This window comes from Dicentrarchus labrax, unplaced genomic scaffold, assembly GCF_905237075.1.
Source record: "Dicentrarchus labrax unplaced genomic scaffold, dlabrax2021, whole genome shotgun sequence".
NCBI classification, from domain to species: Eukaryota; Metazoa; Chordata; class Actinopteri; family Moronidae; genus Dicentrarchus; species Dicentrarchus labrax.
The window spans coordinates 33,621,167-33,638,426 of record NW_026136704.1 but is presented as its reverse complement, the minus strand read 5'-3'; the positions used below and the strand labels follow the sequence as shown (position 1 = coordinate 33,638,426).

Sequence of the window (17,260 nt, the reverse complement as noted above, 5' to 3'; positions counted from 1 at the left end):
CGAGGCGGACCGTTACAGATCCGCTGAGACGTTCTGAATGGGATTTATTTTACAGCGTTCAGCCTCGTGTACGTGTCACTGTTTCAGCAGTTAGCTTAACACCGCTAGCTACTGCACTCTTTCCGCCCACAAAATACAGCTGTAAACAAACACAAACAAGGCCGACTGGAATATGTTTGTCTCTGAAACTCTCCACACTGACGTGTCTTCTTCAGTTTCTCTCCCTGTTCCTGTGAGCCAGTGTTATCTGAGAGCTTCTTCCTGTTAGCAGAAACCTCCATCGCTGCGTCAGCCATCTGGCCGGCGGAGGAGCTGGCAGTCGAACCGAGCGTCACTGCTGGCAGAGGCTTAAAGACGAGGAGATGAAGACGAGGAGGAAGAGCCTCCAGCCGTCATCTTATTGTTTCATCGCGGCTCCTCGTCTTCGTCTCCTGCTCTGCGTGTTCAGACTCTTCCAACGCTGTTTCCTGTCGCCGCCGTCGTGCAGAGACTTTCTGATTAGAAGCATTAACTGCAGTTTATAACGAGAGCAGCAGCAGATGGAGAACGTGCTCATCAGACTCTCCAAACAAAGGACCATATTTATGATCCATAAGTCTGAAATTAAATGATTTTGTTGTGTTTGAAACTAATCCCCAAAACCACAATTGTCTCACTCACATACAGTAAATATCCAGTGTATGTATACTGTACCGTACAGTCGGATCATTAATATATTAATATTCTACATTCAAACTGAACCATGTGTTTATCACAGCCTCCAAAAACTAATCATTTCCTTCATAGCAGCTTGTCCTGTCAAAATAAAATACAGTGTGCAGACCGTTCTGTTTCCCTTTAAGGGAAAAGGTTTGAGTTACTATCCACTCAAAATAATGTATTTGTGCGTCACAGTCGAAGTGGTAGCGCAGTCTGAATCTCTGACCTCCGCAATATGGCGACTGCGTAGACAAATCGAGAACGTATTTCCGTATCTGTGGGTTTGAGTGTGAACCTTTCGCTGCGTCACCCACTGGTTTGTGGAGAGCCGTTTTGAAGCCTCGAATTCAGCTTTTATGCCGCCGCCATGGCGGTTTGTCAGAGCCAGCGGAGGTCACGTACTGCGAGTTGAGCTGCTCTCATTGGCTGCTCTTGGTTTGGAAACAATGGCAATGACAAGTATTGCAGCCAGTGGAGCTCCCCCTGCTGGGCGTTACATAGACTGCAGGTTTATACAATGTGTGAACATGAAATATATTTATGATCCACCAAAAGACAACAACAACAACAACAACAGCACGTCGTTACCGTCGGTACAGAAATAAATATGTATGAATACTAAATTATCTCCTTAATGAGTTCAGACCTCTTTATCTTCTCATTAAATGTTTCTATTATGTAAATTAGTCGTTTTTTTCACATTTAAGAGTCAATTATTTGCTTTTCCGCCAAAATCTATAAGGGAAAGCTCTCATTTAAGAAACTGTGCTGCTGGCGGTGGATAATGAGGTTTTAGTTTCCTTCTGTAATTTCTTTATTTGAATATTTGTTGTGAATATTTTGAGTAGCAGCCAGTTGACTGACAGTGAGAAAAAGATAATAAAATGTCAAAATCTACATGAGCAGAGTGAGATTGTTGTTCAGTCAGTTTATTCTCTGCTGTGTTCAGGCTGTAATGGAGTCTGATGGTGTTTTTATGTCCTCAGCTGCTATCTGACAGAAGAAACATCAATATTTTCAACAACTGACAGAAGAGAAGGCAGAAAAATGTTTGTTTTCTTTACAGTGTGAAGTTTGGATCGGCTAGAAGAAGCTCCGGGAGTTTTTAAAGGTTATAAACGTCCATCAAAAAGGGAAAAAACCTGAATACCCTACAGTTAGTGTTTGGTTTGTCCATTCTGGGCTTCTGTAGAAACACGGCAGTTCAACATAGAAGTCAGCTGTAGATAAAAACACAGGAAGTCTCTACTGAGCATGCTCCATGGGCCAAAAACATGGACGTGACAGTGAACAACTTTGTGACTGAAGTGGGCGTCATATTTGAACCAATCAGCAGCCAGATAACGTTAGTGGCTGGGTTGCAGCTGGCTGGCTAACCTTAGCTTGAGTTTGCCGTTGGTCTTCGCCATGTTGGTTTTTTGCAGCCAGAGGAGGTGACGTACTGCAAGTTGAGCTGCTCTCATTGGCTGCGCAGGCGGCTCACCTGGTCACACACGATCTCGTGTTCCAGATAATCAGTAAAATATCTTTGTGAAAACTTTTGAGGAGAGAAATCTGTCTGAGCAACGGTGGCGGGATACGTCCAGGTGACTCACCTGTCCCAGCGTGCACTCCACTGAGCCCAGGAAGTCGGCCTCCTTCAGGCCGTTGTGGCTGCTGTTGTTGATGTCGTACAGCTCGAAGCGTAGACGCTGCACCTCTTCAAAATAAAAGTCCAATGTGAAAACCTTGGAGTAGGTGGGGTTCACGCAGCTGCGAATCACCTCCGTCCGGTCCACCTGCAGGAGAAACAAACAGTTACACTTCCTGAAACGAAACCGAAGGAGTTCTGGGCCACAACCTGCACTCGACAATGGGAGAAAGTTTTAAACAATTCTGTCTTTAATATATTTACGTCTTTAACAACCATACATACGTTTGTTAATTTAACTCAACAAATTGTTAGAACTGATTACATCGAAAATTTGAACTCAACTCAATTTGCTAAGTCAAAGAAACATTCTTGATCAAGTAGCTTCAGTATTAATTATTATTAATTTTAAATGACTGACTTCCTGTTGGGTTTGGAGTTTGATGCATGTACGTACTGATTCTCATACATATCGGTGCTGTAACACGTACATTTTCACCCCTGCTGACATGTTTGCCATGTTTCATGAGTTCAGGAGCCTGTTTATGCCTTCTGTGCTTCTTTTGGCAGAAGAAAAAATAAATTGCTTGCTTTACAGTAGGGTTCTTGTAGAGGTCACAAGAAAACATTGCGTCGTGGTTGATTGACAGGTGATTTCTGACTAGTCTTTTTATGACACAAAGGGCACATGAGAACCCAACAAGTCCTTACGGGTGATGGAGCGCTGACAGAGAGAAAGCAGTCGAGGTGTAAATCAGCAGTAATCAGGCCGCAGTGCTAACAGACAGATGGCGTTCAGGCTGGAGCTCCTCAACCACGTTTCATTAAAGTCGCTCTAATTGGATCGTTTAAAGTTTGTCTGAGTCAGCTGAAGGGAACCTGCTGGTCCTCCCGCTGACCCTGCTGGACATTTATGCTTCTTCTGTTTATGTGTGAAGATGTCAGCCAGACTCCGAGAGGACACAGAAGAAGAGATCTGGCAGCAGAGACGCTCCACAGCGACCTGCTGACTTTAACTTGAGCCACAGCGCAGTACGTCTGTTTAACTTATAATCACATCCATATTCAACAACAATGTGGACACTTTTTTACTTTTTAGGGCCGAAGCAGCAGCTACATAAAAGCTCCCTGGAGCCATGCCCGAACACAACAGGAAGTCTGCCATTTTGAATTTAATGTCCAATTTTTGCACCTTTTTGCTGTTTCCAGGGTTTGTATTTGAACAAACTCCTCCCAGAGAATTGATCATATGTACTTTAAATTTGGTCATTCCACTCTAAAGTTGTTCACAATGAAGAGTTACAGTCTAAGAAACAAGAAGTCTTTAACTTTTGTGTCCAAACAGCAACAAACTTCACGTTTGATATGTTTGAGTCCGGCCCTGAACACATCTTAATGCAAAGATTCAGATATAGTCATAGCGCCACCTACTGGCAACAGGAAATGACACGTTTTATACTTTCATGTTCTACTCATTGCAGGTTGATCAGATCCAGCTGAAATTTGGTCAGAAGATGTTTAAGACGTTGATGATCAGAATCAGAAATACTTTAATAATCCCAGGGGGAAATTATTTAATGATATGATGATATCTTATTAATCGTTGAACCGTGTTGCCGTGCGTTGGAGCACAAACACATGTTTTGTTGTTTTGTGTATCAGCAGCAGTCACATATTTCCTCCGGAGGATCATTACACCTGATCACTGACAGTGAAGGTCAGACTCTGGTTCCTGACTGCAACCTGGAGAGCCCACCTCGGCCGGAACTCCACTTTTTAACAAGCCTGAGAGGAGACGACAGCGACAACAACGGCAGGAAATGACAGAAAATAGCTCATTTAGCACATCATTAAAAAACTGTGACTGGTTCTTCTAAAAGCTGCCGACGGCCCTGCAGACTGTCAACAAGACACCGAAAGCCCTAAAGAGCTAAAATGTGCAAACAGAGCAGAACTGACAAAGAAAGTTAACATTTATAATCTCAAACATGATGAAGTTAGACAACAAAATGACTGAATCATTATCCCCGGATCTCAAAGCGTCAATGTTTCATATCAACGATGGTCACAAACTCACACAGACTCCAACCTGTTCTCACTCTGAACCTTTTCAGTGAACATTCCTGCATAGTTTCCTTTTCTATTATAAATTAAACAAAAGTAAAGAAATAAAGACAGCCTTGTGGCAAAAGTTCTGCAGACTCAGACCTCCATCAGCTTGTTTAAGGCAGATCAACAGTAGTGATTAGGAACCGTCAGCCGTTGCCAAGTTCAACCCTTTATTAACACTCAGCAACCATGGGTCCCTCTCGCTGCTGTGTAAGACTCAGAAACTGAAAGTTATCGATGCAGGAGAAGACCTCAAGAAGATAGCGAAATGAAAAGCACACCTCCACTAACTGTAAGTATGGCATCTATCATGTTTCATGGTTGTGTTACAGCCAGTGGCTCAGGAAACATGGATTCCATTTAATACAGCAACTCCTGGAAGCAAACATCAAACAGCAGCTGTAAGAAAAATTGAAACTGAAAAGAGGAAAGCTTCCACAACAGGACGCGTTGGACCTCATGGAAATAACATTTTATATTCTTATCTGAACTTTCTCATTTGTCTGAGTGTGCCACGTCAGATTCAGCAAAGGCTAACTTCCGATGAATGCCACAGGTGCATAATGGAGCATAACTAATACCCCACATAACAACTGCCCTCCCGAGGAAGTTCATTCATAAAAATTATGCAGAGGAGTAAAAAGAGGAAATTTAAAAGCTTGGAGATGGAAGTCCAGCTCTCTGAGATCATTTTAACAGCAGATTGATGATACGTTTTAGGGTGGAGGAGCTCATTAATGATATCGTTAGGCTGTATGGTCATTTTAGAACTGTATTATAATTCAAACTGTGCACTCACAATAAATATGATGTTTAATTTACAGAGGAGGCTGAAAGAAAATTCTAAATGAGGGAAAATCAATAAGAGTATATTGGTGAAGGTGAAGCCACTGACGAAGGAATAAGTCCGTATGAATGTGAGGAGTTCAGGAAGTGTTACAGAAACACAACAATGTGACTTTATTCAGATTGAAAGAGCTGTTATCACTGTCTTTTTCACATCTTCTCTAATGAAGCACTAAAAATATCAAATATATTGAAAGAAATGATGTTAAAAACACATTCATACATATTTTGTGTGTGAGCAGAGGATTGTGGGGGTTGTGTGAAACTCTGCAGCGAGGTGTAAAGATTCAGAGTTAAAGTCGGTTTCCTAATGAGATCTTTAATGGAGACAAAAATACACAAATCACACGTCACAGAATCCGAAATATCCCTTTAATCCGAATCTGTTCAACCAACGGAGAATGAACACGCTGACATCGTGTGTGACCTCTGACCTCCTGTCACTTGTTCCTGTCAGATTCAGGCTGATGTAAAGGGGTGAGGATGAAAGTGGGACGAAACGCAGGGATAGAAGAAGAAGAAGAAGAAGAGAGGAGTTTGTGTCCGTGCGGACGCTTCGGCGGCGTTTCCACCAGACGGCTAAAAATACTCCGAGACATAAAGTGGGGCAACAGAAACCAGGTCTGACCGATCACACAAACAGAGGGAACAAAACACTGAAACACAGCCGCAAAATTCAAAAAGACACAGAATAAAGTTTTATAACAAATCCCTTTAATACATTTATTGATTTTTTTAAATATAACTTTGGTCAGTGCAAGAACAAATCTTTTTCCAGGACCTTTCCAGGACATTTTCCAGGTGTTTTTTCTTGACAATACAGGGCAGCACTCGTTCCCTTTCATGACGCTGTTGCTGTTCTCACCACAGCCGATTTTTCTGAATAGACCTTTTTCACAACACCCATTTTGACATGACGAGTTGAACAGATTAAGATTATTTGGTCATTGTAAGCAATTTCAAGGGTGATTGTAAAACAAGTCTCTAAATATCCAGGTTTTCCAGGATGCGTGGGATCCCTGGGTACTCTACGCCAAGCCCCGTCCCCTTGTGGGCGAAAGCAGAAATACAGAAACACTGGTTGATGACTGCTTCCATCACAGTGGACCAACCTGACACACACAACTACCTCAGGGATTATTATTAAGCTCACCTTTCAATATTTAAGAATGAAACTAGATTTTATAGAACAGAATATATTACACACATTCAGAGTTCCTCACAGTCGTATTTCTGTTGGATTCCAGCTGCATTTTGTTAATATTCTTCACAACAGCTAAATCCACTCTGCTGCCTTCAAATGTCAAACCTGACCGACTAACTGCCGCTCACACTGAAGATCTGAATAAAACCAGAGATCAATGAACAACGTGAGGGACAGAGGACGATGATACGACTTTAATAAATGCAGCCATAGAGCAAAACATCATCCACCATAAAACCAGACCAGACTGAACCACAGCAGAGTTCCCGTCTCAGCAAACTCCTAAAATAGTTTGTGTAATAGCGTTTTTGTTTGTATAATTCATTAAAAATCAAAGGCAACTTGTTCCAATGCGAATAAAATCTCTAGTAGTGTGGTGACATTTTGTGCGGGGGACTGCTGTGATTGGTGAAAGTCGTGGGAAACTTCGGTCAAATGGTCAAATTTTCACAGTAATACCGCTCACCTCCAATCTCCAGAGACAAAAACACTCATTTTCCCTTCAGATCATCGCAACTTCATTCAAAGTGAACAGAAACAGAATCAAACTGATTAAAAGCGTCTCTGTTAGTGTTTCCAACAATCACCAACTCTGGTTTGGTGGAAATAAATCCTTAATTCACCGACGTAGATGATAAAAACAGCAGTTTCAGTCGGAGCAGACCGGCTATGGAAACAAACCACAGAGAGGCTGCGATACAACACAGGCAGAGGGAGAGACACCATGTGACTCTGTGTCTGTATATAGAGAACAGCTGTTAGCTGATTTATTAATGTAATTTCATATAAAACCTTTTGGCAGCTGGAAACAGAAGCAGACAGTAAATGTGCTGTAAAACCAAAACTAGGAGCTAAAAGACACAAAAGCTGAGAGTTGGTGAGAATCTGCTGATATTAAAAGATCAGTGTTTCCCCTGAGGAAGAGGAGGAGAACCTCTTTGATGTGACAATATCTCACAGCAGCTAATGAGGAGGCGGATGAGGTTTTATTGTGGCATCCTGGTTCAGAGGTGGTGTTTGCTGTGTTTCCTCTGATGAGCGGACAGACTGTTAACACAGATATCAACTGTTTACTTCTTTATTCCTCAGGGCAGAACTAGTAAAAAATCTTTTCTAATTTGGTCCTAATTTGCATGAAGATAGAGAGATAATGATGTGCTTGTATTAAACTGCAGGTTGAGATCAATCGAGGTCAGAAGTTTTTTTACTTGAGAAAAAGGTCTGAAACCTTCAACTTCCTCCTTTCCTGTACTTAGATATGCTATGTGCTAGGCTAATCTATGTTGATAAAACAACTTGTTTTACAAATTGTCAAAAGATAATATACTTCAATTACTTCAATTACTTCATTCTGTTTTTAGCTGTTAAATTTGTGTTTGTAATTTGTGTGAACTTTTGTTAAATTGCAGCCATTAAAGCGACTGACTGTTTCCACTGTGGCTGCTCTTTAACCACTGCAGAAGAAGAAGTGTTTAGCAGTGTATTGGCAGTGTGTTAACCACCATCATGATTCAATCAGAGCAGGTTGGAGGACACTCGCTGGCCGTTTGGACTCGTTTCCTCCTCCAGGCTTCAGATCTTTGAAACAAACAGACGCCAGCAGAGAATTATGTCACTTTGCTCCTTCATCAGCTGTCGTGCCGGTAATGAACCTAAGCAGCTTCCAGACAGTTCATCTCCAGATGGCTGATAACAGAGAGAGCGGAGGGAGGAAGAGGGGAAAGCCTGAGGATCAGCTGTGTTTTCACTCGTATTATCGCTGTCGGTGAAGTAAACAGATGATGTGTGAGAGGATAAAGGCTCAATTTAATATTGGAAATAATCATCTGACTATATTTTAATTTTAAACTGGAGAATTCAGATTTTTATACCTTAAATATGAAGGTTTTTTTTAAACGTTTTTTTTTTGGCCTTTTATTGCCTTTATTCAATAGAGACAGCTGAAGATAGACAGGAAAGGTGGGTATAGAGAGTGCGCCCCAAACTTTCTACCTCTTCTCCACTACACTGTAGAACTATTACTTTATTTCTCTTTTTTCTGTATTTTTTTAAATACATGGAAATATTAACACAATTACAAAAATAGCCTGTGAATTTACATGTCTCATGTAAAATAATGTGATGTGAGAAAATGTCCTTTTTTTCACATTAAAAGAAGAAGTACATTTGTAAAGCTATAATTTTTTCCCCAGATATTTACTGTTTATTTAATAGATTAAACTGTTTAAGTTCTATAACTTTTAAAATTCAGATTAAAATTAAAGCTGCATGCAGTGATAATTGGGTCCTCTGGTTAGACACATTTAAACAAAATTTTACCCCGTTACTACACAGCAACAGAGAAGACCTGGTTAGATGGAACAATCTCCCACTCTCTTTAATTGGCCACATTTTCAGTGTGAAAATGAAAATTCTACCAAAAACAATTTTATTTATTATATTATATATTATTTTAATAATTATTTGCCATGACTCCTCTTAATCCTCCCCTGGGCTTATTCTCCTCTCTAAATTCAGCGGATAATGCCTTTTACTGTAGAGGCAAAAGGCCCAGGATCAAATTAACTGCACTCTAAAAACCCAAACAATATGGTGGACTTGATGCACCAAATTTTGACCACTACTTCCTCTTCAGCATATTCAACACTGGACAAATAATCTCAATTCTGCTTGGCTCAATATTGAACAGTCCATCTGTAAGGATCTCCCCATTCAGCATATTGCATTTATAGACAAATCAATCAACACTCATAACTGCTTCAAATTTGACACTTAAATGATAAATGGCCTTTGTACTCCTTCGACCGCTCAAAGCGCTTTTACACTACACGCCACATCCGCCCGTTCACACACATTCACACACTGATGACACAGCAGGGAGCAATTTGGGGTTCAGTATCTTCCGATTAGTGGACGACCCGCTCTACCTCCGAGCCGCAGCCGACAGATGAATGAACTCTTTATTGCCGCAAATGCACGGAGCTCAGCCAAATGATCTTGCTGTTGATTCCCCAAAGCTGTCACGGCTGACATACAATGGTTTGAGATGGTGAATCCACTGAGTTTCCACAAGGGAGCCAATGAGTGTTTTTTGCACGGCTAAGTGACAAATTTCTGAGTTTGTAATGGGTGCTTGACTTTACACAAGCTACATACAAAGAAATCTGTTGAACACATTGTTCCTTTATAGAGAACTAAATAAAATGCAGTATCATTAAACAGCTGTGGTGGAAAGGCTCGACGATTGCCACTGAAGCATCAGATCACCAAAATGTACCAGCGTATGCAGCAGAGAGTGACTGTGGACGACACTGAACTCAGCAAACTTGGGATTCCCATCCTGTTGCTGACAGAGACAGGAGGCCCTGTCAGCCAGAAATGTGACAGATAGAGGTTTGGCTGTCCTCCGCCGTCATCGAGTGTTTCTAGCACCGGCAGCAGAGCTTCCAGATGAGAGACCGCACACCAGTCGACCTCAGATGCAGAATGAGGTCACTCCATCTTTGGCAGGGACCAGACAACTAAAACAGAGGATCGACCCCTTCACTGCTGCAGACTGCATCTATATACTGCGCTGATTTCCCCTAAAATTACTTGGCAGCAGTTTTAGGTGCTGCTCTGCTGAAGAGGTCCTAAGGTTGTATCTGAAAATGAGCTCTTTAACCCTCAAGACAACCCTCTAATGTTAATGCTCAAATGGAATTATAGTTCAAACCAACTTTGTCATCTTACAGTGTAAGTAGTAGTAGACACCACACATCACAAACAATATGAAAGAAGTCACTATAATACACAAAATAACATTTGTGCTTGCAGCAAATACTGGTACATGATATATAAACACATCGAATAATAAGAGAGACCAGTATTAAGATGTCTTTCTTCTGGATTTACCTCATCAGGGCAGGAATAAATTGAGAGTAAGTGTGCTCAGTTTACCGTCTATGTGTTGATAATTGAACTAAGATCATTCTAGCTTGATCACCAGGGGGAGCCACTTCTTGCATTGTAATGTTTTGTAACAACAACTTGACCGCTAGAGGGAATCTGGGTTACAGATATGACTTTTTGATACGTCTGAACATGATCTACATGTGCACCACTTTTGATACTGATCGATAGGGGGGCACTGTCAAGCCATTTTACTGTGCATATGTTCGAGACCCATAAAATTCCAGGATTTTGTGTACCGCGTTTCATGAGATTCACATTTCAGAGTAGAGCATGTTACAGCCTCCAAAAATGCTATTTTGCATTAGCAATAATAATAATAATACTAATAGTTCCTTCAAATACAATACTTTGTTAGTGCTCGGCCCTAATAATAAAAATCAAATAATAACTGTAAAATTGAAGCCTGATTATTTGGATTATAGCACTGTTTGCTGTATTTATAGCTCATTATATTGTTTTTACAGTGTAAATCTCTTTAATTAAACAAAAGACAAAAAATTACACAAGAATTTATGTAAAATTAAAGTGAAAAACATATTTTCTACAAAATTTCTGTATTTCTTACAAATCCATTTTTTAAAGCTCCAGCTGCTGAAATATTACAGTGTTTTTTTTGTTTTTCTATTACAGCTTTTAAGTAATGGAGTCAGTGTGTTGCTCCAAATGCGCTTTTTGTGTTCAGGTGCCAGAAACCATCGGTGCAGTTGCCACGGCGACCTACCTCCATCCACTGTCCGTGGGACTGCATCTTAAGGATGACGCAGGGGTCGGGTTTGGACAGAGCGTCTCGGTCCGAGATCCCTTTGCAGGTGAGCATCAGCTCCACCTTGGTGAGGCAGGGACTGCTGAACAACCCCAGAGAGTTGGCCGCTGACTCGTAGATGTCACTCATGGTGGGGGGGCAGGACAGAAAGTCTGCAGAGGTCAGAGGTCAAAGGAAGGAAGGAGAAAAATTTGTCTGTCAGTCATTTCTAGTGGGATTGTTGCAGCCTAAAATGTCTGATTTCACGACAGCTAAATCCTGATAGTATTACTGTGAGGAAAAAAACGAAACCCTGTTAACTTAAATGAATTTATTTTCTCCGATTTATAAAGTATTTAAAATGTGTTCATTGTTTTACTGATGATGAAGTTGTGTTACAATCAAACGTATTTCTCTTCAAAATGGCTGCTTTACCTGTTCAAGAACATGTGAGGTGATGCAGAAACAGCAGTAAAAACCGTCAGGAACGTTCATTTATTTATGCAGACTGTGAACTGTGTCGACATGGTTATGAGTGGATCCCCAGAAATATGTGAAACTCTGTGTTACAGGATATTATAGATCCAAGATCAAATGCAATTACAATCCATCTGGTACCACAGACATCGGCATGGAGTCCAGTTACTGACGGTCGGACGCTGTAAAAACAATCTTTACAGATTCCTTTCTGTATTTTTGAATACATGGAAATATTAATACAGTTACAGAAATAGCCTGTGGATTTACATGTCTAATGTAAAATAATGTGAAAAATCTGTGACTGTAAATAATCGTAAAATTACTGCTTATTTATCATATAACATAAACCATCAAAAAAAAAAAGTTTAATACTGTTAATACATTTCTAAAATTAGTGCCAATTAACAGTAAAAATAAATGTGTTCTGTAATGGATGTATGGATTTATTTGTTGATTGACTGAAAAGTTTTCACAACAAAACTGTTGAATAAATGTTGTATAAGCATTGGGAAACTGTCAAAATACAGTGATTTTTTATAGATATTTTTACCAGTCAGTTATTTTCTGTTCTTTTACTGTATTCGTTTTGGTGCTCCAGCTGCTGAATTATTACAGTTTTTTTCTGTTTTTTACAGTGTAACCTTGGAGAGACCTCAGTCCGATAGAGAATCAATGAGTCCAAACAACCCCTCTGCCCCTCATTGTCTGAGGCAGAGTGACTCGTCACAATGTCCTGCTGATGGAGGGATGAATGTGAGCTTTAATAAAACCCTTTGCAGCCTCTCTGACAGATTATATCTGATTTACATTTTATAATTGCACAGAAATGTTTCCTGTCCGGATCAGAATGGATGCAACCAACAGCCAGAACGCTGAACGAGTGTTAATTAAATTAGAATAACAGATTATTTCACCCCAGTGTCACTTCATTCATTACATCCTTTTATTGCATGCAACATCTGATTATGTTGTGAAATAATTACCACATTATGTTCTTAACTATGTTCATTTGATTCTTTCATTCTGGGTTTATCTCATTTATACACACACGTCTCACATTGTCTATAATGGCCGACCAGCCAAACGGCCAAATACGAATGAATATTCGCCTCACGTCACTCACTTTGCCCTCTGAGAACATTAAACACCGTGAAGAATACCTGAAAATACCTAAAAAATGACTTTCTGTCACTGTTGGACAGAAACTGGAGGACAGGAAACATACAGAAGAGATAAAAACAGTTAAACAGTGGTTTTAAATAAAAGATCTCAGTGTTTTTTCCACCATAAGTTTTCTCATTTAGGATGTAAAGAGTACATTTTCGGAGATAAATTGCTCCACAGCAGCTGAAACTTGACGTTTTCTTCTTGAGGTGCAAACATTTCAGTGACTGCGCTCTGATTTGATACCGATCACACAGCAGCAGATAACCTCCTCCACCCTCACAGGAACCCATTTCTGCTGGCTCAGGAAGAAGCCCTCGTACCTCCCCCTCCACCACCACCAATCACTTCATCGCCTCCCTCCATTATCCCATCAGCAGCACTCTGCCTCATCTGATTAACCACCAGCAGAGCGAGGCTGCGGCATCCGGCCCCCGCTGACCGGCCATCAGTAATGTTCTCCACAGCAGGAAGTTACAGATATCGGCCAGTAAAGATATCCACCACACCGCCGGCTCCAGTTACACGAGATGTAAAGAGGAAGAGGTCTATAAACGGACCTCAGTTCAGTTCTTCAACTGTGGAGGGTTAGATATCACTGGAAGGTCACGAATACAGCGGATCTCTGCTCAAAGGCAATAAAAGTACAAAACTGCCTCCAACATATAGAGTTCATACCAGTGAGATCAATATCACTGATTACCTTCCACACAAAAATCTTTTCTCAGAGCTTGAGACTGAACGCATGAGCTAAAATAAACTCAATTTATCCATAATTTATCTGTACATTTATTTTACAGATTGTTTCTGTATTTTAAAATAGATCAAAAATATTAATAAAAGAACATAAAATATCCTGTGAATTTACATCAAAAATCTGTAACTGTAAATAATCATAAATTACTGCTTAAAATTACTAAAAAAAAGATTAAAATACATTTGCAAAGCTATAAAAATATATTTTAAAAATCGATAACCACAGATATTTACTGTTTATTTAATAGTTTAAACCTTAATTATTAACCTTGTTTGTGACAATTAACAGTAAAAAGTATTTGTTGTGTAATTTTAATGTATTAGTTAGTTAGATATGTTGTATAATGATGGAAGTTGAATAAATGTTGTTTATCAGTGTATAAGGTAAACTGTCCAGATACAATTACTGTAATCTCACAGATAATGACTTTTATTACAGTTCTGTAACTTTTAACATTCATATTAAAATAATAACAATCCAATAATAACAGCACTCTGCTGTAAATGTAAGTCTGATTATTGTATTATAGCAGAGTTCACATGTATTTATAGCTCATTGCATTGGTTTTACAGTGTAAATATCTTTAATAAACATTAAAAAGACAAAAAATCCACAAGATTTTATAAAAAACTTGAGCCAAAAATTTTATTTTAATCATGTAAAATTTATATATTTCTACGAGTGAAAGAATAATCAGCTAAAATAAACTCAGTTTATCTTTAATTTAGCATTCACAGAGAGAGCCCTTCGTTTCTCCATTCATTTGATAGGAAACACTTTATTTTGAAAAGCCTTTAATTAACTCATTGTAAATGATTTCCTTGTATATTTACAGGAAGTTATTGGCAGCGAGTTGCTGTATTTTGATTTACAATAAACTACTGTAACTGTACTGTAATGCAGTTTACAGTATATAGAACTGTATCACTATAAAACAGTATTTTACTGTATTTTTACTAGTAGGTTGTAATTTGGCCTATTTGTGCTGTATTTTATTCATACTGTAGTGTAATACATACCGTTATATTAATATTGATATATTACTGCTAATTGAAATAACTATAATATATGTTTATTTTATTATTTATTACTAATAAAAGCACTGAGAATGTTCAGACACTGAGAGTTTGGACACGAATGGTTTCCGACAGTAACTCCTTACTCTGGGAACAGCAGAACTTTAATAAATTAAAGTTACAAGACAAACTACTCTTCTGTTGTCAGCGTGGGTTCACATGAACTTAGATAACCGAGTTACAGTCGACTCTCTGCAGTAATCTGATGATTTAAACCCGGTTTCTTATCTCAGCGTGTCCTGGAAGAAAGGTCGGACAAACAGGATCGGACGGGAGAGAGCAGACAGCTCAGGTCTGAATCTGATTATATGTTCAGATCCTCGTTAAATACACTTTACTGTTTTCCTGCAGTGATGAGCTCATTTTGGTTCTTTAAACTTAAAATCTGTGTGCTGTACAACTGATAGAGGTTGTCTACCTGCCAGCAACGTGAATGAAATGTTGAGTTTTATGTTAGTAATGTACAGTATGCAAGTCAGACACTTCCCTGTGCTCATCAAACCATTGCACGACTTCAGTTCCTTCAGATCCAACTGGGGAAGCATAGACCAGTGACTATGACCGGAGAACGCACAGAAAATATGACCCGAATGTCCTAGAGGCAGGATGTAAGTATGGAGAACCAGCTTTACTTGCCAAAATAAAGGTTCAGCACACAGAAGTACAATAATGATAAGATCATGGATCCAAATCCAAAAAAACAGGCACTAATCCACAAAAACCAGAGTTCGACACACTCGTGGAACAAAGACCAACTGCAGCTGTGAGACACAGACAGGGCGCAGTGAGACAGGGTGCAGTAAGACAGGGCGCGGCAAACTTGTAATTTTTGGTCTTTTTAATGTTTAATTAAAGATATTTACAGTGTAAACAATGAGATATAAATCCAGGTGAACTCTTCTATAATATAATAATCAGACTTACATTTACAGCAGAGTGCTGTTATTATTGGATTTTTATTATTTTAATGTGAATGTTAAAAGTTATTGAAGTGTAATAAAAGTCATTATCTGTGAGATTACAGTAATTATTGCTGTTTACACTGATAACAACTGTATTTGGACAGTTTACCAATGCTTATACACTGATAAACAACATTTATTCAACTTCCATCATTATACAACATATCTGTCAGTTCACTAACTAATCCATTAAAGTTACAGAATAAATACTTAATGTCACAAATTTTTAATATTTTTAGAAATATATTAACAGTATTAAACTTGAATTTAACAGTTTAATCTATTAAATAAACAGTTTGTGCATCATTGTCCGCTATTAGCCCACATCCACAGGGACTGGATACGTGAGTGGGTGGGTGGGTGGGGGGGGGGTCTAACTCAATGATACTTGACCTCCCCCCCGAGATCTTCACACTGTGACATTTTTGTAGTCTTGTAAACTGTCTGGCAGCCTCGGTTTGTTCTGTTTGTGTTTTATTTGTATTGTTCTGTATACGTTTTCAATAGATCTGTGTTGCTGTACATAAAGCATTAAAAAAAGAAAGAAATGTAGAGTTTGGGTCCCCAGCATTTACAAATGACAGACGCTAACATGCATATGTTGGGTAGTTAGAATAAATAGCATAATCAGCTATATGGAGAATATTTCAGCTGCTGATTTGGACAATACAGGAGCAGTTTGGGGGTTATTGAGGATGCTGAAAGTACAAAATGGACGTTTAAACCAGAAGTGTCCATAGTTCAGCTCTCAGTGGGCTCATTTACAGGATTAATACATTGGAGCTGCAGTTTAAAGAAACCTCAAACACTGGATCTAGATCAGGCCTTTTGAGTTTTGCAGCCACCGTAGTTTCTCCTCCACACTTCACAGTTCTCAATCCCAGGTCGTCAAATAGTGACGCGAGCAGAGTTCAGTTGGTTGCAGTCTGCAGCGTCACCACTAGATGCCACTAAATCTACACTCTGAGCCTTTATGCTGTTGTAGTTGAAGTGATAACTGTTGCTGTTACCGCACAGATACTGCAGCAGGTTGTCTTATAAATGACAGATATTTGGGCTTTAAATGGTTCCCAGGTGGTAAAATGATTTAAAGATTAAAGTTAAATTGCAGGAGTGCTGTAAACATAATTAAGACCCATCAACCCCTGCAGACTCCTACTGTACACACAGTATGAAACCTGATCTATCGTTTGTGAGGCAGGAAGTGATTCTGCTGTAAACGGTGGCGAGCGCTCAGCAGGTGGAGGTTGGGAGGAGGTGCGCGGCGTCTCGTGGAGCCCCGCTGAAGCTTCACACAGCAGCTTTCAGCTGTTCAGTCAAGCGGTAGATGAATCCTCCCACCAGCTGAGGCTCGCCGCGCGCTGACATCCAACAGCAGATTAAAGAGCTGCTCATGAAAATCACATCACACAGATCCCTGTACAGCTGCAGCGCTACAACAGAGTTAATAATTCATGTCATTCAGAGGCTGTGCTCACTGTCAGCGCTGCTTTCTGGGTAACGGCGCCGGTTTCTGATCAGCGGCGGAACAAACACAATGTTTGTGGAGAACAACAACAACTATCAGAGCGTTGCAGAGGCCGTACAGAGACTGAGGAGTAGCTTGTTATCACGGTGGTCAAACACGGTACTGCAAC

At 39.7% G+C, this 17,260-nt stretch overlaps 1 protein-coding gene across 1 annotated transcript in view; it reads right to left on the bottom strand.

The window, feature by feature from the left end:
- cpne4a (copine IVa) overlaps positions 1 to 17,260 on the bottom strand; it is a 47,960-nt gene that overhangs the window by 27,497 nt on the left and 3,203 nt on the right. Inside the window, exons 2-3 of the mRNA XM_051399353.1 lie at positions 11,164 to 11,357; positions 2,295 to 2,477 (exon numbers count right to left, since the gene is read on the bottom strand). Of these exons, the coding sequence (XP_051255313.1) occupies positions 2,295 to 2,477; positions 11,164 to 11,334 (354 nt within the window). The 5' untranslated portion in view covers positions 11,335 to 11,357. The remainder of the gene's footprint in view (positions 1 to 2,294; positions 2,478 to 11,163; positions 11,358 to 17,260) is intronic.